This window comes from Drosophila hydei, unplaced genomic scaffold, assembly GCF_003285905.1.
Source record: "Drosophila hydei strain 15085-1641.00,03,60 unplaced genomic scaffold, DhydRS2 tig00000060-arrow-pilon, whole genome shotgun sequence".
Classification (NCBI taxonomy): Eukaryota; Metazoa; Arthropoda; class Insecta; order Diptera; family Drosophilidae; genus Drosophila; species Drosophila hydei.
The window spans coordinates 5546380-5571610 of NW_022045656.1; the positions used below are offsets into that span (position 1 = coordinate 5546380).

General features: G+C 37.9%; 2 protein-coding genes across 19 annotated transcripts in view; one reads left to right on the forward strand and one right to left on the reverse strand.

The window, feature by feature from the left end:
• LOC111594467 (heterogeneous nuclear ribonucleoprotein L) overlaps nucleotides 1–25231 on the forward strand; it is a 132316-nt gene that overhangs the window by 29453 nt on the left and 77632 nt on the right. For all 16 annotated transcript variants that reach the window (XM_023307779.2, XM_030222735.1, XM_023307789.2 and 13 more), the window contains one exon: nucleotides 6751–6888. In XM_023307779.2, the coding sequence (XP_023163547.2) occupies nucleotides 6751–6888 (138 nt within the window). The remainder of the gene's footprint in view (nucleotides 1–6750; nucleotides 6889–25231) is intronic.
• On the reverse strand, nucleotides 12585–18245 carry LOC111594442 (tubulin polyglutamylase TTLL13). Of its 3 annotated transcripts, XM_023307742.2 has the most exons (7): nucleotides 18152–18245; nucleotides 15981–16660; nucleotides 15769–15922; nucleotides 13411–15180; nucleotides 12903–13144; nucleotides 12701–12834; nucleotides 12585–12629 (listed from the first exon to the last, which is right to left on the reverse strand). In XM_023307742.2, the coding sequence occupies exons 1-5, from the start codon at nucleotides 18218–18220 to the stop codon at nucleotides 12968–12970; spliced, it is 2850 nt and encodes a 949-aa protein (XP_023163510.2). In that variant the 5' UTR covers nucleotides 18221–18245; the 3' UTR covers nucleotides 12585–12629; nucleotides 12701–12834; nucleotides 12903–12967. The 3 variants fall into 3 exon arrangements, with proteins under 3 accessions (XP_023163510.2, XP_023163501.2, XP_023163519.1); XM_023307733.2 differs by having other exon boundaries at nucleotides 12620–12834; XM_023307751.2 differs by lacking the exon at nucleotides 18152–18245 and adding an exon at nucleotides 16716–16851 and having other exon boundaries at nucleotides 12620–12834.

Genomic DNA, 25231 nt, shown 5'->3' on the forward strand with positions numbered 1-25231 from the left:
ATGATGTGATATCATTATGATATCATATGAAAGATAGATTTTCCTAAATCTTAAGTTAAATTAAATAACTTAAGTGACACTTTTCGATACTTCTGAGAGAGTTTTATGATAGCAGATAATATCAGAAATATGAAAGCTATAATTGATAAGATTAGTTAATATATCTCTATGAAGAAATAGTTTTTAAACGATATTGCTTATGAAACTCCACCTAGCCAATCCTAGTAATCCCATGTTGATATAAACTTTACAAGTTTTTTGATGTTTAGAAAATATTCTCTAACTGTTATATGATATAATAATCCATCTATATATATAGGCGTAGTGGAATTATACTTATGGCAGCCATATGGTATAATGTTTAGTTAAAAATTTAATTTGCGCATATTGCAACGACTAATACACGCCAACAGCTTTCAATTGAGACTTCAGAAGAGGCATGGCTTGATGCGGATCGGTAATATATATACTTCTGATATTATAAATATCATATAAGTTGTACTATATCCAATTGTGCATTAGACTTTGCGTGATCAAACTATAACAACCCAATAGAAGTATATAAAACGACAGATATTTTGCTGATGCATATGTGTGATGTGTAGTATAGAGATAGATTGATATATATATATATATATCTAGTATATATATCTAGTATATATATATGTTTGGCTATATTGTACTTATGTCATTGATGAGGCCGCGGGCCAATTTGCTCTGACGTGTTTTTGCTGCTGCTATTGGTCAAACACAGGCATATTCACACACAGACACACACATACACTCACACACTCATACACACACACAACATTCGACAGTTTGCACAAGTGAATGGGCTCCGATGAGCAATGGCAATAGAATGCCAAAACACGAAAATGTGTTCGAACTCTAAATAGATACTGTCTAAAAGGTTTGCTTTTGTTCAGATCTTTTGCTATACTCTCTATAAATGATTGATTGATACAACATTTGTAGTTTGTGCTGATGCGTATGTGACTTACATATTGTTTCATTATCTTGTGAAAATTCTTGTATATATCGCTCTCTATTGCGCCGTGTATTTGCCTGTGTGTGTGTTTGCTGGCCTGCTGCCACTTGACTTGAACTTTTTGATGTTTTTACTTGGGCACAAATGCAAAGACCTGGCCAAATACAGTTGCCCAACAACAACAACATTTAAAAAGAGAGACAAAAAAACCTCTCGAGTCCAACCAGGCGCTCTTGTCGCTCACTCAACTGCAGCATTTAATTTCATTGTTGTTGTTGCTGCTGTTTTTGTTGTTTTTGTAGCGGCTGCTGTGTTTTAATTAAATTTCGCAATGCAAACGTTGAAGAAAACATTTTGTAAATTGCATTTCATGTGCAATTCTCGTTCGACATTTGCCGGCCTCGTCTCGCGGGCTCTTATATCGGGGTTGAGCGCGGTCCGAGGAGAGGGGTCTTGTTGCATGCAGCGTCTGTTGGCAAAATACAGTGCAACTAATTGCGAGTAACAAATGCCGCCTCGTGTGTCGCTGTCGCCTCGCCGCACGCAGCTCTAGCCAAAAAAAAACTAACGAGAAAAAAAACATTATTTGCATTTGTAAATTTTTATTTGTGGGCCGACGTTGAAGGGCAGCAACATGTGCCTAGCATGCGGCTAGGGCCGTATTAACGTCACTCAGTCAGTCAGTCAATCATTCATTCAGTCAGTCATTCATTTATTGAGACAGTCGTCCCCTGGCAGCAGTGGAGCCCAATTTGTGCTTGTGGCACGCCCTAATGAGCTGCGACTCTTAATGCAAATTCATTTTTGTGTAGCAAGTTGAAAGAAATTTGAATTTGAATTTTTTTTCTAGATTTTGAAACAGGTTTTTTTTCATTATAATAATAATAATAATAATAATATTATTGATTGAAATATAAAGAAAATATTAATTTTTATTATTATTTGTATTGTGAAGCACTTTTTATAAATTTACCTTTTTTTTTCATTTTATGACTTAAAATTTTTAAAAATTTATTTTATTATTTTAAAAAAAATTGGAATAAATGTCAAATTTGATTTAAATTTTTTTAAAAAATATTTTGAAAGTTTTTCGGCATGAAATTACTTATTCATTTCAATATTGGCAATTAAAAAAATTTGTTTAATTCATATATTAAAAATTGTTACAATTTAAGCAGACAAATATATATGTTAGCTAAAATTAATTATATTAATAATTTGGCTTGGCGTCAAAGAAAGTTTGAGTCGTTTAAGTTTGAGTTGCTTAAAACTTGATTTTGTTTTAAATTTTATAATTTAAATAAATATGATTTAAGCTAGTTTTGTTTTCATTAATTTTTATATTTATTATATTCAAAGTTGGTTAACCAGAATCCCAACTTTTTTCTAAATCTGAGTTCTCTAACCAAGTTTATTTTAATTGAACTGACAAACACTCTGGTCTTTAAAGTTTACCTTTTTGCACCTGCTTATTCAATATAAATTTCATTTTGGTTTTTTCCTCGAATAATCATCTATCATTTTTCACATTTCGCTCGGCAAGTTATCAACAATTATCGGCTGAGCTACAAATCAGGAGGCTTTGGTTCTGCATAGACTCAAGTCGATTTGATGAATGTCAATACATCAGTCGGCACTGACAGCATGATGGACTGACTCTCCGGCCATATATCTTTGGCTATTTATATTGCCTCGAATCTTTATCTGAGATTTCGCAACTTGCAACTCGACGCAGTTTTTTTTTGTGAGAAATTTCTTGGCAAAGCATTTTGTAAATGTATCTGTATCTTTAGCTCGTCGCTTGTATCTGTATCTGTATCTTTTGGCTATGTCGCCGCACTTTTCTGCTTTTATTTTTTGTTGTTGACCATTTGATCAACTGTGAGTGCAAATCTTTTTTAGCTCGATGCAAAACTTATTTGTGATTTGCATGCCGCAACGATGGGCGCTGACGCGTCTGTCTGGGCCGTCCGTCCGTCGGATAGTCCCTAGCGAATAGTTCGTGGGTAATTCATCTTCATTTCGTTGCGGTTCGAGTTGAAATGCGCCGTGGTATGCAGCCGCACGGCTATTTTCAAATCGTTCGCGCCGTTGTGCCAGAAATGTTTCAAATGCTTTTTCTGAAACATAGAAGAAAAAAAACTAAGCTAAACTAAAATACGAATAGAACTATTCGTCCATATGCCTGGCTAGCCACAAAAGAGAGTGAAAGAGAGAGAGGGGCAAAAAAACGCAAAATAAATTAAAATTTGAAATCATTTTCCGCTTTTTTCTTTTTTGTTACTTGGTTGCCATGCACTTAAGTCCAAACCCGAGCAAGCATAGATCCATCAATCATTTCTCTTACAGCTTCCACTTTGTGACGCTTCTCTCGCTCCCGCTTTGGTTTCTTTTTGTTGTAATTTAATCAACAGTTTCCAGTGTCGTCGGCTTTTCCTTGCGGGTGGGCGTAGAATATATGATCTTTATTATTATTAAAGGCAAATTTGACAGAAAACAAATGTTTTTGTAGTCTCTCTCGCCTTGAGGCTCGCCGCGCATACAAATTGTGCGTCAAAGCCGTTGAGATATTTCGTTGCTGTCGCTGCCTCCTTTTTTCTGCTTTCTGTTTTCATTTTTTCTTTCCTTGTTTTTGATTGAAAACCCTCACGAGCTGCTTGTTGGATTATGTTACAAGGTAAATACAGTTTTGTCGGCCCTTGAGGGGCCCAGTGTGGGAAAGGCAATAGATAATGTGTGGAAATATTGAAAATTGCTAATGATAGCTCGTCGTTATGCTGTGTAGAACACGATAAACTCTTTGTACTTGAGACGTTTGAAGGGCGCTTGCTAGAAGACAGATGTCGAGACTAGCTGAAAATTGAAACTCGAGCTAGTTCTGGGAAATGTGGAAATTTTAGTAGATCGACTGCAACTGCAACTGCATTTAAGTATAGCAAATTCTTGCAGTAATGAACTGAACAGAAATTTCTTGCAATTTAGTTTCAAAAACTCAAGCAAAAAGTGATCTAAATACTTTCGCACCTCACTATATTTAGAGCTGTCATAGCTGTCACGATGTCAATCACTTGTACAATTTATAGCCTCCTCGTGACCTTAACATCGCCTGCCCACATAGTCAATTGTCGCTCGTCAACCCTTTGGGTGCCAAATATGCGTCACTGCTGCAGCGAACAGGCAACAGCGATCCATTAACCTAATTGTAGAGCCCGGCTAAAAACGAGCGAGAAAAAATACTAAGCTTGAGTCGGAGATACTTAACTGCGGCGTATAAACATAAAATGAGATAAAGGTTAAGTGTGAGCGACTCAAGTTGTGGCCGGGAATGTTGTGAAAAATGCAGCAAATTAAATATATAAAAAAAAAAACAAAAAGAAAAATTTACACGTGAAAGTGTAGCAGCCAAACCGCAACAGCAACAGAAGCAGCAAAATGGAGTGGGAAAGTTAATCATGGCAAACGCTAATTAGTTAATGAATTGCAGCTCAAGGAGACACATAGTGAAAGTTATGCAAGAGTTGCAAAAGAGAAATGAAGTCAATTAGGGAAAGAGACAGAGAGAGGGAGTGAGAGAGGAGAGGAACATAGGAATCAAAGTGAGAGGGAGAGACAGAAAGAGAGAGACATAGGAATCAGGGAGAGCTAGAAAGAAATTTGAAGACTTCTCAGAAACTAACGTTAAATGATTTGCCAGAATAAAATTTGATAAATAAGTATAATGAACATTACTTTCAATAAAAGTTTGGATTTTTAAATAAATTGTGAAATTATTTATCAAAACTTAAAACTTAAAAACTTTGTAAATTTAATCTTGCAAATAGGTTTATTAATTTTTAACATTTCTCAAATTTTGCATATTTTTATATTTTTAATTTTTTTTATTGATATTCAATATCAATTGTGTGTTCTGTCAACTTGAAATCGTGCTTTTAAATGACTACAAATCTTTATTTTATTTAAATTTTAATCGTTATGTAATTTATTTACAAACAAGCCTATCCACATTTATATATTTATCCACGTTGTATTTCACTTTAATCTTTAATTTTGAAGTGTTTCGTTTTTAACATTTATTTATGCCTTGAATAAAGAAAAGGTATATAAAATTCTATGAGAATTATTTCACATTTTAAGCTGTAGATTTTGAGATATATTTTTATCATTCGGCTATTCTTAAATTGAAAATCTTTTTTTTTTTTTGCCATTAGCCTACCTTTATTTTATTTGGTTATTTAACTATTTCATAAACATTCAGTTTACTTCTAAAATTAATGAATTTTAAAAACCATTTCAATGTTTCATGATGTGATAATAATGTTTAGTATAAGACAGACTGCAAATAAAAACAGCAATTAAAAAAAAAATATTTGTTTTCAATTTCTGACTGTAACCCACTGATAGTTAGAGCTTGCAAAAATTCCAAATATACATGTTTAGAATCGTTGTCATTATTTCCTGGCATATATGCCCCAGTTAATTAGCGTAAATATCGGCGCATGTCTGGCATTTTGATGTCAAGTCTACGAGGCTAAAGCGAACTCCTAGCTCTCCCCACCAGCAGCACCCACCTGTCCATCGAGTGTCTGATGCCACTCTCTCTCTATCTCTTTCTGTCTCTTCGTCATGCATGTGCAACAATATTTTTCTCACCTGACGCTTTGCCTTAGCCCCTTTAGCTTCCCGCTTGGCCTATCACAAGCGTTGATTGACATTTGAACGTGACATGAACATGTTTTACCTAAATTCCGCAATTATTTATAGAGCCCCTCGAAACAAATTATGCTAAGAGAATTTACCTACTTTTTTGTTGTATTTTCTTTTTATTTGTGTTTTCTTTTTTAAGTATTTTGTTGACAGCGTCAATTATCGTGGAAAACTTATGCAAAAAAAAGAAAACTTTGTTATATTTTGACTTGAATTTTTCGCAAATAAATGAACGTCATTAGAGCCGCGGGGCAAACGAGAAACTTAAAAATCAATTGCAGTTGGGACCATTGGAAACTTGTTGTGCACAACGATTTGACAGGCGGTTTGACATGTGGTCTGCCAGCTAATGGCTAAAGACTTTTAATGCATTGATTTTTTAGGAACTCTAACAGAGAGAGAGAGGAGGAGGAATGTATATTTTGTTTAACTACAAATTTCAACGTGACGTTAAGAAAATACTAAAAATGATTATTTTCTTCTTTCAATCTCGAATGCCTCTGATTTAGAACTCACTTTTCAAAAACATTTTCCAACAAGCGTAAAATATATTAGTTTTCCAACAGTCTTGCGTCCAGTTAAGCATTTCTTAATATTTATAACAAAATTTCTGATAAGCAATTCAAATAAATAATCCCTTGCAATGCTGATGTCTCTTGGACGGCGGTAAATTAGATTTCGAAGCAGATGAAATTCGAATTAACTTGATATAATTTGCAGCTTTCTCAACTATGCGGATCAGTTGAAAAGTTTCGGCTGCAATTTATATAAGATTATAAATGTGAATAATTTTAATACTATGCTATTGAAATCGTCGGGATTCTTTCTACTGGGTGCATATTTGACCAGAGAGTCCAATTCGTGGATACTGACATAGGATCGTCGCTTTGTTTTCTTTTTGTTTATTTGTCCAAAATTAGCTGTAGACAGAATAGTGTAAAGTTGAAATGAAATATCGCTTGAATGTACTAAACAAATATGTATTTTTATTTACTATACAACCAAAACACACCCGACAACTTATATCTAAATATATATATATATATTACTATTTACAGTCCACACAAAATCAGAGTCAGCAGCAAGCACTACTGAACAAGTCAAACGACGACCTAAGGAGAAAGCGTCCTGAGACTACACGGCCAAATCACATTCTACTCTTCACTATCATAAATCCTTTCTATCCCATCACAGTTGTAAGTACACACCAAAAATTTTATATACCTATATATACATATATAGATAGATATAAATACATATACATATAGATAGATGTACATAAATTTTACTTTCATCCACTGAAACTTCTTTCGCCTGCTTGTTATCGTCTTTATTGTTGTTGCTTATTTTTGGTCTGAGCCTTAAATCGCACAATATTTTATATACCCTGTAATTGAGTGTGTGCAATGAGAGGTTGCATTAGAACAGAATATTAGAATAGATCTTTATATATATTGAAATGTGGTCAACGAACTTGGAGAGTTTTGCGAGTTACGCATACCTAAATTGATTTATAGGATAAAATACAAAAAAACTAATAGTATAGAAATTTAGTTTATAAGATATACGTATAAGATATTTAAGTGAAATATAAATATATTATATTATATTGACTATTTACATTCCTTCACAATTGTCTTTAGACTTTCTATACATATTCAAATACAGAGTATATCCAAGTCGCTTATTATTATTATTTTACAGTTTTTTAAGCTACTTTGTAGTAAAGTTTTTGGCAAGGCGATGAAAATACCTAAATCCATGGCAATTTGTTGTGAGTGGCTGCAAAAACTTGTCACACACTTGAGCAGAGCTCAACAAGAAGGATAAATACATATACATAGATGGTATAAATATATATATATGTATGTATGGGCATGCGGTCTGGGGTGTGACAACAGTTATTTGCCACACTGTTGCCTCGTCGCTGCGTGTGTTTTGTTGCCTTGGCTGAGAGGCGGTGCGGTACGGTTCAGTTGGGCTTGTTGTTAGTTTTTCGAGAGGATTTTTCATTGGTGTCTTTTGTTGAACACTTGATGCCGCTTGCTTAGTGGCTTTTGTGGTCAGATATGCTATATATATATATATGTTACTTTTTAGACAGAAAACTGGACACAGCATGTGTGACATATTAAAGCGCCAACAAATATGGCTCAAACACTCACAGATTTTCTGTGTGTGTGCGTGTGTGTGTATAGCTGAGTGTTTAGCCAGAGTGCATTGTTAGGCGTGCAACAACCTGCAGCAGCCCAGTTGCAGCAACAATATCAACAGCAATTACAAAAAAACAATGCAACAAAAGTGCATAAAAAATGCATGAAGAACTCAAGTGTTTGCCGTACTGCAACACAGTTACAGATGCAAAAGCAACAAAAAAGCGGCTAAAACAAATACTGTTACAGATACATTTAAGAAACGTTAACAAACGCATATTTAAAACGAATTTTAAATGCCCTGTAAATGCAGGTAAATTGAATGTGAGCACAGGACAGTTGAAATGTCTTTTAAGAGCTATTTTCTAGCACTTTTTGGCTTTATTAAAAGTGTAAGCAATTTTTAAATATTATTTATTAATAAAAATTGTGTAAAAATTTTTTTAAATATTATTTATTATATAAATTTAAAATATAAAAGAGAGAATCAAGTTTTTCTAAAAAATATTAGGCAGAAATTATATAAATTCTATTCTATATAAATTCTGTGATATAATTCTATTCGAATTCCGAAATTAATATGTTAAATATATTGAAAATTTATAGGGTATATGCATATTTATACATGACGGTTATACTAGATGTTGCTGATTATAAGCCAAAAACTAAGTTAGAGCGAGAAGCTAGTTTACAGGGTATTCATTCTTCCATATGCAGTTGCACACACATTAATTGTGAAGCTGTGTCTCAAACTTAGATGGGCAAACACTTCAACATTACAGGGTATATGTGCTGCACATGTGTTGGCCCGTACTGACACAGTTTATTGTCTTTTTAGCAAAGGCAAAACATTTGGCGGCACAACACAAACAACAGCAGCAGCAGTAGAGGCACAAAAAAAAAAAAAACAACTAACATCAACAACAAATGCGGAAATGTTTTTTTTTTTTTCGCTCAGTGTATGTGTACATGTTTGTGAGCTTGGCAATTGTATTTTCCAACACTTGAGCCGAGCGTAGTGGCACATAAAATCCTGTGAAGTGGAAAACATGCAGCATAAAAGCGCTGAAAAACTGTAAAACTGCAAATTATTTGTGCCAGTCGTCACACTCATGCATATGTGTATATGTGTGTGTGTGTATATGTGTATATGGTACACATGTGGCTATATAGCCAGGGATATACCAGGGGATATAGAGCACTGGCTGGCACAGTCGGGCCAGACATGTTAATTCGCATGCAACAAAAGCAAGAGCTCGGTTGCAGCTTTACCAAATTTACCACGCCCCCTTTCGACTGGCTGACTGACTGACTGACTTTTTGCCGGGCGTTATTTTCGTCCTCACAGATTTTCCTGCTGCTGCTGTTTTTGTTGTTGTTGTTGACGTTAAGTCCGACTTGCAGGATTTATATACGCCTAGATTCATTTTTTCCTTTTTACTTTTTTTTTTCAATGAAACTTCTGCTCCTGCTGTCCCTTATGCTGTCTGGCATAAATCTTTTGTTGATTTAAGTCATCGCCGTGGGATTCTGGAAGCTGCTGGCTGCTAGATGTCTTCCCTCTGGGCCATATCCTTTATATGCACTCCAGCTGCGAGTGTTTGTCATGGAATTAAGCAATTCCTTTTTGTATTTATGGCACAAATTAAAAGGCTTTCTGCAGCTGAAGTAAATTTCACGCCCCCACTCAACCGAATTTTTATACATCTCTCGGCTCTCTTCGCCTGCATTTCGCTGTGTCGTAACGCTGGCCCAGTGCAAATGAAGATTAAGTGCACATTATGCTTTATGACTGATAAGCGGAAAGTATAAGGCATATATGTTATACGAGCCGAACGTGGCCTGCTGCAAGTATTGTGCTATAAATACATGTGCCCAAAAAATGCATCAACGAGTTTACGACTTGAGTAATTGTTAATGCAATGAAAGGTGCATTCTTTGAGTAGTTTCTCAACCGAGAAAAATAAGTTTAGTGTGTGTTTAACATCATTTCTACTTTTTATTAAAAGAACGTTTTCATAGCAGCAGATCTATATATTTTATATGCATATATCATATTTTTTCAATGAGTCATAGTAGGTGAGTAAGTAGTGCGGCTGCCCAATTCATAATTCAATCAAAGTTAATTCAAAATACAGCACAAAGTAACAAAGTTTAACAAGGCTGCTCACTTTTTGGCCGAGTTACGTTAGTTAGTTACTTTGATGGATCGATTTAAATTAAAAATTGTTAAAGCAAAACATAAACAATGTGTGTAAAAGCACTTTAAAATTGACACTCTTAATGTGATTAAAGTTTTTGTTCTTTTCTTGCACAATTTCAAATTGAGACATTTCCGAATTCTAAAGAACTTTCGAAAACTTGCAAAGTAGGCAGGAAGTTTGAGCATCGTAGACTGACTTAGCCGAACTAATCGCAAGCTAAACGACCCCTAATAGTAGCCTCAACTTTTGTCAACAATGTAGACACACACACACGCACACACACAAATTCTTCCTATGCCCCAAAAAAAAGCATAGTGTACTATGAGCTAAACTTTTGCCATTGCAATGCTTCAGTCATTTCCGCAGCTTTGTTATAGATGGAGTGAAAAACAGAGAGGAAGGAAGAGAGAGAGAGAGCGAGTGGGAGACCAAAGAATAGCTGGTAGGAATTTTAAGAGCTTATCAGGGAACAAAAAGACAACTCTGTGGGCTACGCAACGAAGGGAGAAGGAGGCGGCAACGGAGGCTGGTTCGTAGATAAGATTAAAAACTTTTTAATAAGACGACACTAAAAGCATCAAACGGAAAATTTTTGCTGCATATGTGGAAAAGTGCAGGCCAAAGTTTTCAAGCTTGGCAAGAGCACGACTTGAACTTTAAGCTGATCACAACAACAGAAGACAATGATGATGGTAAAGAAGAAGAAGAGGTCGAAAAAGCTGTATAGAATGCAATAAAAGTATTAGCAGCAGGCGCAACAATGTTCAATCAAATATTAAGCGTGCTCCATGTGCCACAGCTGCCACAATACGTTGCAAAAGTATGGAAGGCGGACGGCTATCTTTGAGCTCGGCATATGTAAAACCCTCTTTCAAATGGCTTATCAGAGCGTTGTGCGCGACTTTGTTGGCCAAAAGGAGGCAGCCAGGCACCCAACCAGACATAAGCTAAAAGACGGCGGGCTGCTGTGACTACTGCTGCACAATTTTCAATATGTGACACATGGCGAGACAGCTGCAGCAGCAGCAGCGGCAGAAGCCGAACCAGCAAAAGGCAGTTGCAGCAGAAAAAAGCAAAAAGGTTCTTGTTAGTAGTGCACGACTAGATGATACCTCGAGTCTAGTCTAGCTATTGGAAATATACATACATAAGTGGATAAACCAGGTTATAGTCGTAATCATAGCTTCTATAGTATAAAGACCTTACCACCCTAACTATTAATTCGTCATCTCGTATATCTTTATATTCCAGCAGCTTATGCAGCAAATGCCTGCAAAAAATATAGAGAGACTTAGATATATTCACTTATTGTATGATATATTCATGTAGATGTTTTACATATATATATATTCCATTTCTATCCAGTCTAAAGTTATAGTTTATAGTTGCAGTCAAATAGACGGAAGAACACAATGATAGCCTATAGAGACTCGATTGTTCAAGATTTTATATAATTTCCAGTCTCTAGCCGGTCATGCCCCGTCTACAACCATTTTGAAAGGATATACAAAAAAACAAAAAAAAAATAGAGCGCAGGACATGCGTTGACGTCTAAAGCCAAAGCCAAAGCCATAGGACATAGACCATAGAGCATAAGCCCCTAGACCAAAGGCAGGTCCTCGCAGCAGCGAGCAGTGAGCAGCCAACAGCCGCTGCCGAGTGAAAAAATGCGATGGCTGTTTTGCATATGGCGGCGGCAACGGCAGCTAAAAGCGTATCCAACTGCAGTTTTCAATAATGCAAGTTTGAAGACTATGCCAAGCGTCCTCCTCCTCCTATTCCTCCTTTCTTTCCTTCCATATAAAGCCAAGTTTAGCGTATTGTGTTGCATTTTGTTTATGCATGCTAGAGCAGCATCAAAGCGCAAAGATGTCGGCAGCTGAGAGTTATCTAAGGGTAACGGCTTCGCAGGATTCTGTTGGGGTTAGGGCACTGAGAAGTTTTCGTCGGTTTTGCCTTTGACAAATCATTGCAGTTGGTGGGGGCGGGGGTTGGCTTTTATGCTTATGAACTGGTTGCGAAAGAAGTTTATAAAAATTGTATTTCCAGATTGCGATTGCAATCAATAACAGATGACGAGGCAGCCATGCAGCTCGGATTGAATATGCGACAAGTAAAATTCCACATACAATCGAATTCCGATAGAAAAACAAATCTGTTTATTTCAAATTTTCGCTTTGTGACCTGAATATAATAGAAATTAACATAACTATATGTTGCCTTTTAATCTATATATTTTTATTTTTATTTATATTAATTAATTTATTTATTTTTTTTTTTTTTGCACGAGTTTTCTTTACAATCTGTTGTATTTTGGCCACACACGGAAGACAATAATTTTAATTTCTTCGCTATCCAATAACAGGCGTCTCGATTACTCTGCTTATATTAGACGATATAATATATATATATATATAGATACAAATATATATACTTATACATATACTTAGTTTACATATATACATACATATATATTATATATATATATATATATATACACATCAAAATGTGTTGAACTCTGATATCATCCGCTAGTTGAATATCTAGAAGTAAAGCACATGAAAATGAAAGATTTTCATGCTGGTTTGGTTTTAAGGGCTTTTTATCAAATCCATATTTTTTGATACAATTTCAAGCTTTTGCCAACTTACACTTAAAATTTAAGTTTATTTAAAAGCCTTCGGTTGACTGAATGAGGGTACTTGATCAATACTTCTTTGTTAGTGTTGGTGCTCGGTTCTTTGCGATAAAGAAGAAGATTCGGAAATTACATTTCAATGCAGATCTAAAAAATAAAAAAAAAATTAAATAAAAATATGCCATTAAATTGAGCTTGTTTAGGATACTACTTACCAATTCTCTGTTTTTTATTGCTTCGATTTTTGTCATTAAAACGCAATTTCTAGAATATGCTTCATTTAGTTCATTGCCGCCAATATACTTTCCTTGTTCTCATCCGTATCTTTATCATTATTATAACGACAATATTTGTTTTTATTGTTAATTTGATTGCTCAGTGTGCTATACAGAAGATTTGGATACATTCTAATATCATTTTTGGTTAGATCACCTCGCTTGTACATTTCATAGAATAGCTAAGAAAATAACTTCAAGTTAGTTATCAGGGCAGAGGTTTTGAATTACTTTATCAATATTAGATGACTCAGGTGGTTATGTGTTAAGAATCGATCAAACTAAGCAATTACGAAATTGAGTTTTTTCGAACTTAACTAGAAAGTGGAATCTTTAGTAAATGTGTTTATAATATAGTAGGGCAGATCTGTTCGAAATCAATAAGTCTGTAGCCAAGGCTCTCAATAGGAAATTGCCATTTCATTTGATTGAGAAAAATTGAACTTACCACCTCCCTAAACTTGTTGTCATTGACAGCTACTTCCCGTTGTGATCGCCAATCGCATTGTAGCTGATTATCTTCGTCGGTTGTAGGCTGGGGCAGCCAATCTATGTTTGATATGCTGTTCACTTTATTGACTATTTTGTTGATGCTTAGCGGCTGTTTGTATGACTTTTTCTTGACGAGGTCACGGATGTGGGTAATGAGCTGGGATTCATACTTGGTCAACTGCATCTGCTGTTGACTGAATTGCACAGCACTGTTTATTTGCGGAGCGGATATTACATTCTTGGAGCAGCCCGCCTGCAGACGCGTAGACGCTGATATACCATGCTTAATCAAGAATTCGGCATCTAGCCGGGATTCACGCTCCAGACGACGGGCTCGTCTTATTCGACGCTGAAGTCGGCGATTCTTAGCGCGTCGCTTTGACCTGATAATGGGCAAGTTGCATTTGGTACGGGCGGGCCAGCTCTCTCGCATGTGCTTTGACGTAGCCGTGCTCCATGTGGTTTCGCTTGTATCTGTTGAGTCCTCGGAATTCGTTAGCTTGCTGCACAGCTTCGGCGTTTGCCTCGAGGATAGCGGCGAAGAGGGCCTCGATGGCAGCTTCCAAGATTTCCTCGAGTTCTCTAGATTCCCATGATTTGCAACTTCCTTTTGCCGCGTATTCAGCATCTGCCATATGCCCACCGTCTCTTTGCCCTGTTTTTGCTTTAACATTTTGGACTTTTGCAAGTGTATATCCTTAATTATGGCCAGAGTTTGTATACGCTTCTGTTTGACCATATCTTTGAAATTGCTTCGACTACTCAGAAACAATGCCTGTTTCGTACTCTCATTGCGCTGCTGCACTTTATTCAGTTGGCACTGTTTGGCATATAATTGCTCCGGCAGTTGTTCTTGCTTCCAAGGATCACATTTCCTGGTAACTTTAACCTTTAACGTTGGGAACGTCTCGCATTGATTGTAGAATTTGAAATAGTAACCGATCCGATCGCTGTCTGTAGGCGGCATTATACGCCTGTAGTTGCCCAAGTGGCTCTCCTCCCAAGCGATCTGCAGGGCCAGGGCGCCCAGAGGGCACGCCTGATTCGATTCACCTCCAGCTTGCGCATCTTTGTTAGGACTAGGCACACGGCGTCGATTCAGCTGTCTCATCAAACGATCGCGGAGCAAGGCTCGATCCTCCCGTATAATCTCCTCCTTATCCACCAAAGGCATGCTGATTAAATTCAATGTATCGCGTATCAATGGACGTTTTACTTCATTATCAACGGGTTCCCCGCACGCCAAACTGGGCGTATGATTCACCTCCAGTATGTACGGCTTGAGCTTCCAGTCGACGAGTATATCAAAGCCCAATAGTTGAAAGCAGGCCTGTATCTTATCGTGCTTTGGGAAGCACAAATGATAGTTGTGCTTCAGCACGGGCCACGCACTGATCACGGTCTTAATAATCGCATCGTCCACCGTCGCCCAGAACTCTCCGACGTTGTAATTGTGTTCGACGAGCCACTTGTTGTAGGCACTCAGTTTCCGTTTGGATCCCTTATCATTGCCACTGCCTGCATCATAATTGCAATTGCGGCGATTTACACAATAGTTGGTCAGGTGCATGAACATATTGTTGCTGTTGCCCAAAGCAGGTGGTTTATATTTGTGTGTCGCAAAGCGAGCCAGTCCCTCGTTGTAGACAAAGATGCGCAGCGGATCCACCGATGTGATGAGCGTATAGACACGCAAGTCAAATTTAAAGCCATCGATGAGCAGAGGCTTCAGAAGTTGAATATGTTGTAAAATTTGTATATGTATATGACAGATATGAGAGAGATAGAAATATGAGAGAGATATGAGAGAGATATGAGAGAGATATGAGAGAGATATGAGAGAGATATGAGAGAGATGTGAGAGAGATGTGAGAGAGATGTGAGAGAGATGTGAGAGAGATGTGAGAGAGATGTGAGAGAGATGTGAGAGAGATGTGAGAGAGATGTGAGAGAGATGTGAGAGAGATATGAGAGATATGAAAGATATATGAGAGAGATGCGATATATGACAGTGGTATGACAGAGGTATGACAGAGGTATGACAGAGGTATGACAGACATATGCCGACATATGCCGACATATGCCGACATATGCCGACATATGCCGACATATGACAGACATATGACAGACATTTGACAGACATATGACAAACATATGAGAGCGATGAGAGATATGACAGAGTGAAGAGAGATATGAGAGAAGAGAGGTATGAGGGAAGAGAGAAAAGAGATGAGAAAAGAGAAGTAGACAAAAGAGATGAGAAAAGAGGTCAGAGAGATATGAGAGAAGAAAAGAAACTCATAACTCGACTCACCTTCTCAACGTACGTCTGACAGATCAACTTCTCGTTCCTACGCACCGTACGCAGATTATTGGTTAGCCAAATGCCACGCCCCTGGCCCGACGAATAGGGTTTGAGTATAAACGTACGCCGGTGCTTGCTAGCATAGACAGACACGTCATAGGTACTAAAAGAAACGTTAGCAGAGCTTTGGAGCGAATCTGAGTGAAGCACTCGTAACTCACTCTGTGGGCAGTAGCCAGGTCTTGGGAAAGATTCGATAATCGCCTGGAAACATTTTGAGCATGCGATTCAGATTGCGTGAGAGTAAGTCCTTGCGACATATCTCGATCATGCCGGGGAAATGATTGATTTGCTGAAATCGTTTCATGCTCTTCAGTAGATCGAAATGGGGCGTATTGTCGCACCATTGAACATTCCACAGTCGATGCTCTGGCACATGGGTGAGGCCCAGACTCTTCGAGACTTTGGTAATCAGTGGGAAGTGGGTGTGCTCGACGCAAATGCTAAGCCGTATGCCACGTACCATACGTTGAACATCGGCTGCGTCGAGTTTCAGACGTGGTTCGCGCAGCACATTGTGACAGGTAGGTCCTCGTTGCCTCTTTGCCATTTCATTCACCTCGTCCTCGGAAAGTAGCAAATACGGACTGCCAAATTCGTCTGGCAGGTAAGCACCCTCCATGGGCTGCTGCCATTCGATTGGCGGTCTCACATAACTACCGAATAATTGGCTTATGTTTGGATTGTCTATGGATGACTTTAGTGATGCGGGATCCTTGATGATTTCGCCAATTCGGAAGCTTTTCCTTGGGGGCTTGGGCAATAGGCTTTTAGTATCAATGCAACTTTTGTTTTGATTGGAGATCTTCTTCGACTTAAAATTTTTTTTTAATGCAGTCATCTAAGGTTTTTTGTTAAACATTTTCATAGTTAGTATAACCATTTTCAAACATTACCGTTGCCTGAGAATTAATAAAAAGCAAAAAGATTGCGAGTACCTAAACAATTTAGACAGTCAAGGGGCTGACATTGAATGCAAATAATGTGGAAAGACTTTATAAAAATTTCTGAAAATTTGTTCTGTTTTCTGAACTATTCTAATGAATATAAGGAATTAAATAAATATATATGTATCTATATAAATATATATATTAGTTTTTAATTGTCAAAATCATTGATTTCTTTTTTTTTGTCTTATTTTGTAAAAAAAAAAAACAAAAAAAAAATTCTAAAATAGATTTTGTAACAATTTGATGCTGAGGCTTTGTCCTTAGTAACAAAATTAATATTTACTAAGGGGAAGTGTCAGATATATCTAAAGTGTTGTTCGTGCACTTTATTGTCTCTTAATTTCGAAATATTTATGTATAAATATCTATCATTTCAATGAGAATCTCCATGATATTTTTGTATATTTTTCTAATTTCCAAGATCTGCTGAGTGTGCTCGGTGTCAGCCTCAACCAACTGACTTTGAACTTGGGCAATGACTGCATTTGTCCCTGCCGGCTGGCATCGCATCGCGCTGCCACCTGTCGCATTTGGCTTCATTGTCAAAGCCAAGCCACAGAAGACGACTTATGTAATAGCCGCCAGTGTTAGCTGATATGCTGTGATTAGACAAGATGTTGATCTTGCTCAGAGATTGCCTCATTTAACCGCAGTTTAATCAAGTTTTTAGACTTTTGCGGTTATTAGTTCAGGCAGTTGTGGAAAAGCTACCCATATACATGTCAACTAAATTTCTTGTTGTTGTTTCTATTATTGTACGCTCGGTTAACTTAGCTACAACACCAGCGGAATAGCCGCGTACCCAGCTGTAACCCCCTGACAGTTGCCTTGCAATGACACTGGCTGCAGCTATTGCAATTGCCTTTTGGCCGCTTTATTGTTAAATGTGATTTGTTGCTGTGGCTGTTGTATCAAATTACAAACATACATCACATTTGGCATTTTGGTTAGCTTGGGTAAGCGGCTAAGCTTAAATATATATATCTTTTTGCACCAGCATGGCAAACGGAGCGTATAATTTGTCAAGTTTATTTGGTTGAGCGACGTTTTATTTTTTTATTTTTCCTACACTCTCTTTTTTTTTGGGCACGCCCTCTTTAGCTCACTAATTGGCTGAGCTGCCGCTGCTGTTGTTGTTCTGCTGTATTTGTTTTTGTATTGTTGCTAATTATGCGCGCTTTGTCTCTGCACATTTGTTGGTAAACAAAAAGTGCTGGCTACTTTTAGCTGTTTAAAATATTAATGATAGTGCACGCACAGAGACGAGCTGCTGCTGCAGCTGCTTAGGCTGTTGACACGAATAAGGATAAAGCGCGTCTGGCAGGCGAACGAACAAATAGATAAGCGACAGAGAAACGTCGAGAAAATAACGATTAACAAACTAGATGTGCTGCAGAGTGACGGGAGGGGGCGGCGGTGGCGACGGCGGCGGCGGCGGTTAAGTAGAACATTTTAGCCAAATTGAAAAAGTTTTTCTATTATTAAAAAGCCAAAAACTATATATTTAGCCAAAGAACATGCAACATGCAATGGGTATGAAAGAAGTGAATAAATAAATATAAATTTTGTATTTAATACAATTTAACCATTTAACAGAACTTCAATATGAAACTGCTGCTTACACTTTAATTTTTAAATAAATAAATAAATAAAATATAGTCAATTTTTATTAAAATCTATTTCTGTTTGAAAAGAAACTACAGACAAAACTTATTTGTCAAGGTGACAAAAATTTTGTGAACATAAAAAAAAACTCTACTTAGATTTGTGTTTGTAAATGATGAAACATATTTTATTATACCAAACTGAACTGGTCATATATATTATTAAATATATATATAATATCTGATATATGTAATTTATACATATAATTTCATTTGTTATCCGGAACAAAGACAATTATTATTATTAAATTATTTTTATCACCCTTTGCTCTATGATAAAAATTTATTGCCATTTAAGCTGTCATCTAATTGGCTCAAATGATAAGCTCAAATCAATTAAAAATTAAAAAATCTTAGCAATTATTTATAATAATAACTTGCTCATCGTAGAGCGCTCCAACGCGCTTCAACTTTTACAAAAAAAAACCTATATTTGAAGTATATTTGTTGCCGCTTGTTAAATATTAAATGAACTACCTTTTTAATCAAGTGGGAGCAACAAAAAAAATGTATATGAAATAAGCTTATGCCAAAGTGCATTAAAAATTTAAAGGTGTGCACATTTAATTTTCTGCTGCAAGCAAAGGCGAAAAATCAGAAATAAAAGAGCGAAGCGAAAAAGAGTCGAAAAAAGGCGGACAGAAGCGGAAATCTCTCGCGTAATAATAAAAAATTTAAACACAAAACAAACAAAAGTTGCAAGAAAGAGAGAGAGCAAAAAGGCAGAAAGAGAGACGGGATAGAAGTATTAAAAATATTAGCTAGAGTGAAAGAGAGGACAACTAGCAGGAGAGTGAGAGAGAGACAGGCAGAGCAGAGCACATAAAAAATGGACTCATAAAATTGCACTTTGATAAAAAAAGTGGGCAGAAATGGAGCATAAATTACAATGTGTTTGAGTGTGTGTGAGTGTGTCTGTGTGTGTGTGGGTGGGAGGGAGTCGGAATGGCAGCTGCTAAAATCCTTTCTATTTATATGCGCCAGCGGCTAATGCTCAATCTCTAGCTCCGCTTTCCACTAAGCGCGCATTAAAAATTAATCTTTTAATTACTGGGCCCAACTACAATAGCAATAAGGCGGTGCCCAACAATCTGTGTGTGCCTGTGTGTGTGTGTGCGTGTGCATGGGCGCTATTGTGCAGCTATTAATTACTCGTACTTCCCATACGATATAGATCTTTTTGAGTGCACGCCCACGCACACATGCACACGTAATGATTGCTGTAACGCCCCAACGCGACCACGCCCCATTTGTAAATGCTGCTCCAAATGCTTTGTTGGCTGGGCGGCCATTTTGTGTGCATTGGCAGCCATTTTGTAAGTCTTGCAGGGCTCTCGGCCCCGAAAAAGTATGCAATAAAAACGAATTTCGCGCTGCTGTAAAATCTTGGCACATGTGAAAACAATTACAAAAGGTAGGGAAACTAGAAGAAGCAGCATCAGCTTAAGAAGATGAAGAAGAACAACAAAAGCTCTAATAATAATAACAAGAAATTTTTACTGTTCTTTTAGAATTGGGCCACGTGACTTTGCAGTCAAAAATCAGCTGCAACGAAACTTGAACTCGAAATTCTTGTGCTAAGCGCTTGAGCTGCTTAAGGCCACGCCCAAACACAGCTATTGGCCTAATCCTGAGCACAGTTTTCACTTGAAAACGGCTTAGGTTTCTGTCACAATTTCTGGATTATACTCCACGCACATACACACAGCGAGAGTAAGAGAGAGAGAGATAGAGTTCCCCCACTTTTAATTGCTTTCAATTGACCGCGCCCAGCAAAAAACTTCGGACATAAAGTTAACGCAACAATAGCTGTGGCACACATTTGATTTTAATTGAATTTTGACCGCATACACTTTAAGCATTAACATTATGGCGCATGGAGTGGGCGAACGCGCTTTTAATGCCAAAACTTTGCGCCACTCAAATGCGTTTAAATGTCCTGCAAAGTGAGCAGAAACTTTCCTAATGGATTTAGAGAACATACTCGAAATTTATCTAAACGCCTGTCTAGTTGAATGAAATAGTTACTCCAACGTAATGTTTTTAGTCTTAGATTTAGAATGCTGAGAATGAGTTGAAACTAAGTAGTAATAAAACTGAGATGGAACTTTTATTCTATTGTGTATTTCATGATAAAGAAGTGGCTTTAGTTGGGTTCCTATTGTTGATTGTGAAGTTAGAAGAATGGGAATTCTTTATTAAATTGTAAATAATTATGTAAAGCTTTCTCTTTAAGCCATGCTTCAGCAGAACTTTTTGCTTTATGAAACTGAAATCTCTTTCAAACGAAACTACGAAAAATGCAATTTGCTTGAGAGAACATACAAATGTATATACTAATATATATTTATATATAATTCATATAGTTGAGCTTAAAAGAGCTTAAAGGATGTGCTCATATTTTGATGCATTTCAAATGGAAATGGAATTACATAAATATCCAAATGAAATGCGCTTTCCTGACGCATCCCGTACAACATAATCCCTCATTCAGGGCATTTAGTATGTGGCGTGGATATAGAGGCTCAACTGGAGTTTCAGCCGCAGCATGACAATCATGTCAAACATTTGGACAATCCGGGCTTTTGATTGTTGTTTGGTCGTTGATTTATATGCCAGTCATACGAGACTGTATATCTACGTTCTATGCATATATATAAATACACTCGCTATAGTCGTAATTATGCATGAATCACGAAATCAACTGCTGCTGCAGCAAGGCGAGAGCATTGCCAGCTCTGTGAATCTCGACCCGGAACGCATGAATGAACTGCCCCAGGAGCATAAAACACAAAAAATGAAAATGAAAATAAAAATAAAAAATATATGCACATAAATTTCATCAGGCCGGGCGCAATGAAAATGTTGAAATGTTCAAATGCTCGCACGTAATACTCAAAAAACAAGAGAAAACAAGAACAAACAAAAAGAGTGAATGAAAAACAACAAAAAGTTCATTTGTAATGCAAAACAAAAAGCAAAATAGAAACAAAACTAGAAACGTGGCCCGCAAAACAAAAAGTTTTGCAAAAATCTTTTGCTTTTTATTTTACAGAAAAATTTTTACTTGAGCTTTGTTTTCGTTTTATGGCATTTATTTTAGTTGTGTTAAATTTAAGAACTGCTTCAGCTCAGCTAGAGGCAAGCAACATGCAGCAGCAACAGCAGCGAAAACGACAGCAAGGACAAGTGGCTGAGACGCTGCTAAGTATGCAGCACTTTTTTGCACTTTGCCTTTTTCCCTCACTCTCGTGCACTTACCGAATGAACGAACGAGCGAGCGAACAAGTGGAACATTTTCATTCAAATATATAGTATATGAGTTTATGCTTTACTCTAGATCTGATAGATCTGCATAAACAGTTGATTTTATGTGTTTACACTTGACTCTCAAGCACAGATAGCGTTGAGTTGTGTGTTTTTATTTTGAGCAACTTTAAGCAAGTTTTCGTCAAGTATATGAAGCTAAATGGTTTGTTAAGATTCGATTTAGATATGTTCTGTTTGCTTTAATATATATGTATATATTGATTTAAAGTTTCATGGCTAAGATTAGCTGTTGACTCTGTAAAGCTCTTCAGCTTCATTCTCATTCAATTCAAAATCCATTTTGATTACCAAATCTTAATTACTTCTCTCTAATAATTATATTTTCTGTTAGTCAATGTATATATAGTATATATTCAATCTATTTTAGTACAACTTAAGCTACTTATTCTAAGCTTAGTCAAAGTTTCGCGTTTTTCATTTGCTAATGCCTGCAAAAAACCTTTTCAAGATGCAAATCTTCTACTTCTGTAGAAACTTCCGTTTCGGCTTTAAGTTGGCAGCTCAAGTTTGGTTTCATTTTATTTTTGTGTTAGCTCGTTTGGAGTGTATTCATGAAATATTTATTTAGATGTGTGTGGCATGCCGCAACAAATTGCATGCAAAATGACGCCCGGCAACGGGGTCATGTTAAGAAATGTGACACCTCGACAAAGGTTGGGTGGGGCAGGCGACGGTTTAGCCAGGACACGTTATGGCCAGGTGAAATTGCCAGGGCATTGTCAATGTCATAATTTGCCATAATGTAAGAGGCCAGCGGCGGCGGCGGCGACGGTGCAGGCAGAATGGAAAAGTTGCCCTCCATTGTGAATGTGGATGCTGATGATGTTGCATGTCCATGTCGAGATGTCGATGGCGATGTCGAGATGTCGATGTCAATGTCGTTTAGCTTTTGCCAGCGGCCACACGGTTTCTCTTTCCCTAGCTCTATATGTGTATGTTTATTGTATAGGTGTGCATGTGTGTGTGTTCAACTTAGTTGCTAAGTTAACGATGCGCCATGACAACACTCCATCAACATGGACAGCAGCCCAGTTAGGCAGCGATGCAGGCGGGCAGGCGGGCAGACTTGGTGGTCCTTCATCTCCATTTGCCGCCGCTCGCTGCGCTGTCTCTGTCTTGCAGCTGAATCGTGCCATGTCCTTGGCAGCGCATTGTCAACATTAACAGAGCCGTGAGGCACAAAAAGGCATATCCAATTGCAAAAAAAAGCAAGAAGAAAAGTGAGGGAAAGCCAAGGCAAGCACGAGAGGACGCATGCTGATAACAAAGCGTATGTCGAGCCAAATGCAAACATTCAACTAACATTAGTGCCACGCCTCAAACGTGCATATACACTAGTGTAGAGAGAGAGAGAGAGAGAGAGAAATAGAGAGAGACGAGGCAGGGCACTTGCTGCCTCTTCGCTTCGACTTTGGTGTCTATTTTACTTGGTCATTAAATTTGGATTTTGTGCTGTGCATATCACAAGTGCTTGACTTTGCTGTTAAATACACACACACACACACTCACACTCACACACACATACACAAATACATTTCTGCACACATGTAAATACACGTGCAGGTCTTTAGTGGCCCTTTTGTGTGTGGCAACCTTCGCTGCAGCAGCAATAGCAGCAACAGCTCGTCTGCTTCCACTTTGCTGGTTGTGCTTTTTGCATGCCACATACACATACACCCGTGCACACACACACACCCACCCACACCCATCACTCCTATACACATTTGCCTTTCACACACTGTGCTTCCGTCGAACTGGAACCACTTTTGGCCAGTGCTAAACAACGTTCATGTATGTCCGTCTCCTCTGTAGAAGTTTGTTTTTGTTTTACTTACGGTTTTGAGCCTTTTGTGGTTTTAGTGGTTATTTCGCCTACGCCCCACTCGCAGCATGGCCAAAGCGGATTTTTAGGCTCTTTGTGTAAATGCAGAATTGAGTTGTTGGCTAACTAAAAGCTCTGGCTATCAGAGAAATCGATTAGAATTATTTTGATAAAGATAAAGCTTTGTGTGATCTTTAGAGTCAGTTAGCATAAACTGCATTTCACTCACAGCTCGCTCACTAAATTATGCAATAAAAAAATGTTATTGGTTGCTTGAGAATGATCTCATGCCATAAACAGCAACAACCACCAGCACGTTTTGGACTGATTACTGGGTAAATATACTAAAGAGAAAGTATATGGAATATTAAAGCAAAGCAATTAAATTCGAGAAACACGTTCCAATAAGACTATAGCATAGCGATCGAACCAATTCATGCTCGGCTATGTTGTCTATTATGTCTATTATGTCAACTGTTATAGTCGCAGCCTTTGTTCTTAACGAGCATAAAAGCCATGAGGTCTGCGGGACTTCACACAGTTTCTGAGTTGTCAGCGCCTTGACATGTTCGCGTTACGTTTCTGCTTCATCGCCTGCTTCGTACTAAGCACTGCGAACAGTGCTGATATATACAACGATATAGGAATGAGCCTGTTTCGACTACATCGTGTAGTACAGGGTATGTCGCTTTTGGCCGATACGGTATCTGGTGCCACGGATACAACGACAGTTGCAACTGATGCGCCGACTACAGTCACAACTGATCCTCCGACAACTGTTACAACTGATGCTCCTACGACAGTCACAACGGCTGCTCCGACTACAGTCACAACGGCTGCTCCGACTACAGTCACAACTGCTGCTCCTACGACAGTCACAACGGCTGCTCCTACGACAGTCACAACGGCTGCTCCTACGACAGTCACAACGACTGCTCCTACGACAGTCACAACGGCTGCTCCTACGACAGTCACAACGGCTGCTCCTACGACAGTCACAACGGCTGCTCCGACTACAGTCACAACTGAAGCTCCTACGACAGTCACAACGGCTGCTCCTACGACAGTCACAACGGCTCCTCCTACGACAGTCACAACGGCTGCTCCTACGACAGTCACAACGACTGCTCCTACGACAGTCACAACGGCTGCTCCTACGACAGTCACAACGGCTGCTCCGACTACAGTCACAACTGAAGCTCCTACGACAGTCACAACTGCTGCTCCTACGACAGTCACAACAGCTGCTCCTACGACAGTCACAACGGCTGCTCCAACTACAGTCACGACTGCTGCTCCCACAACCGTAACAACAGTTGCTCCCACAACAGTAGTAACTGATGCTCCAACCACAGTAACAACAGATATTACAACTGCAACAACTCCTATGCAAACAACAATTGCACCCACGGTATATATATGCTTGGCTCTTGCTAGCATTTGCATTGCTCTAACTCTGTCTTCTCTTTCTATAGAACCCCAAAGTGTTTATCACAGTTCGAAACAATGGTGTTATAATATTTCGATTCGAACTAACTTGCGAAAGTATTCAATTGATATTTGGCACCACAAATATCTTGGCCTGTGCACTTATATCCATATAAGTTTCAAATTATGTTTTTTATATGTCAAATTCGAGTATTTAA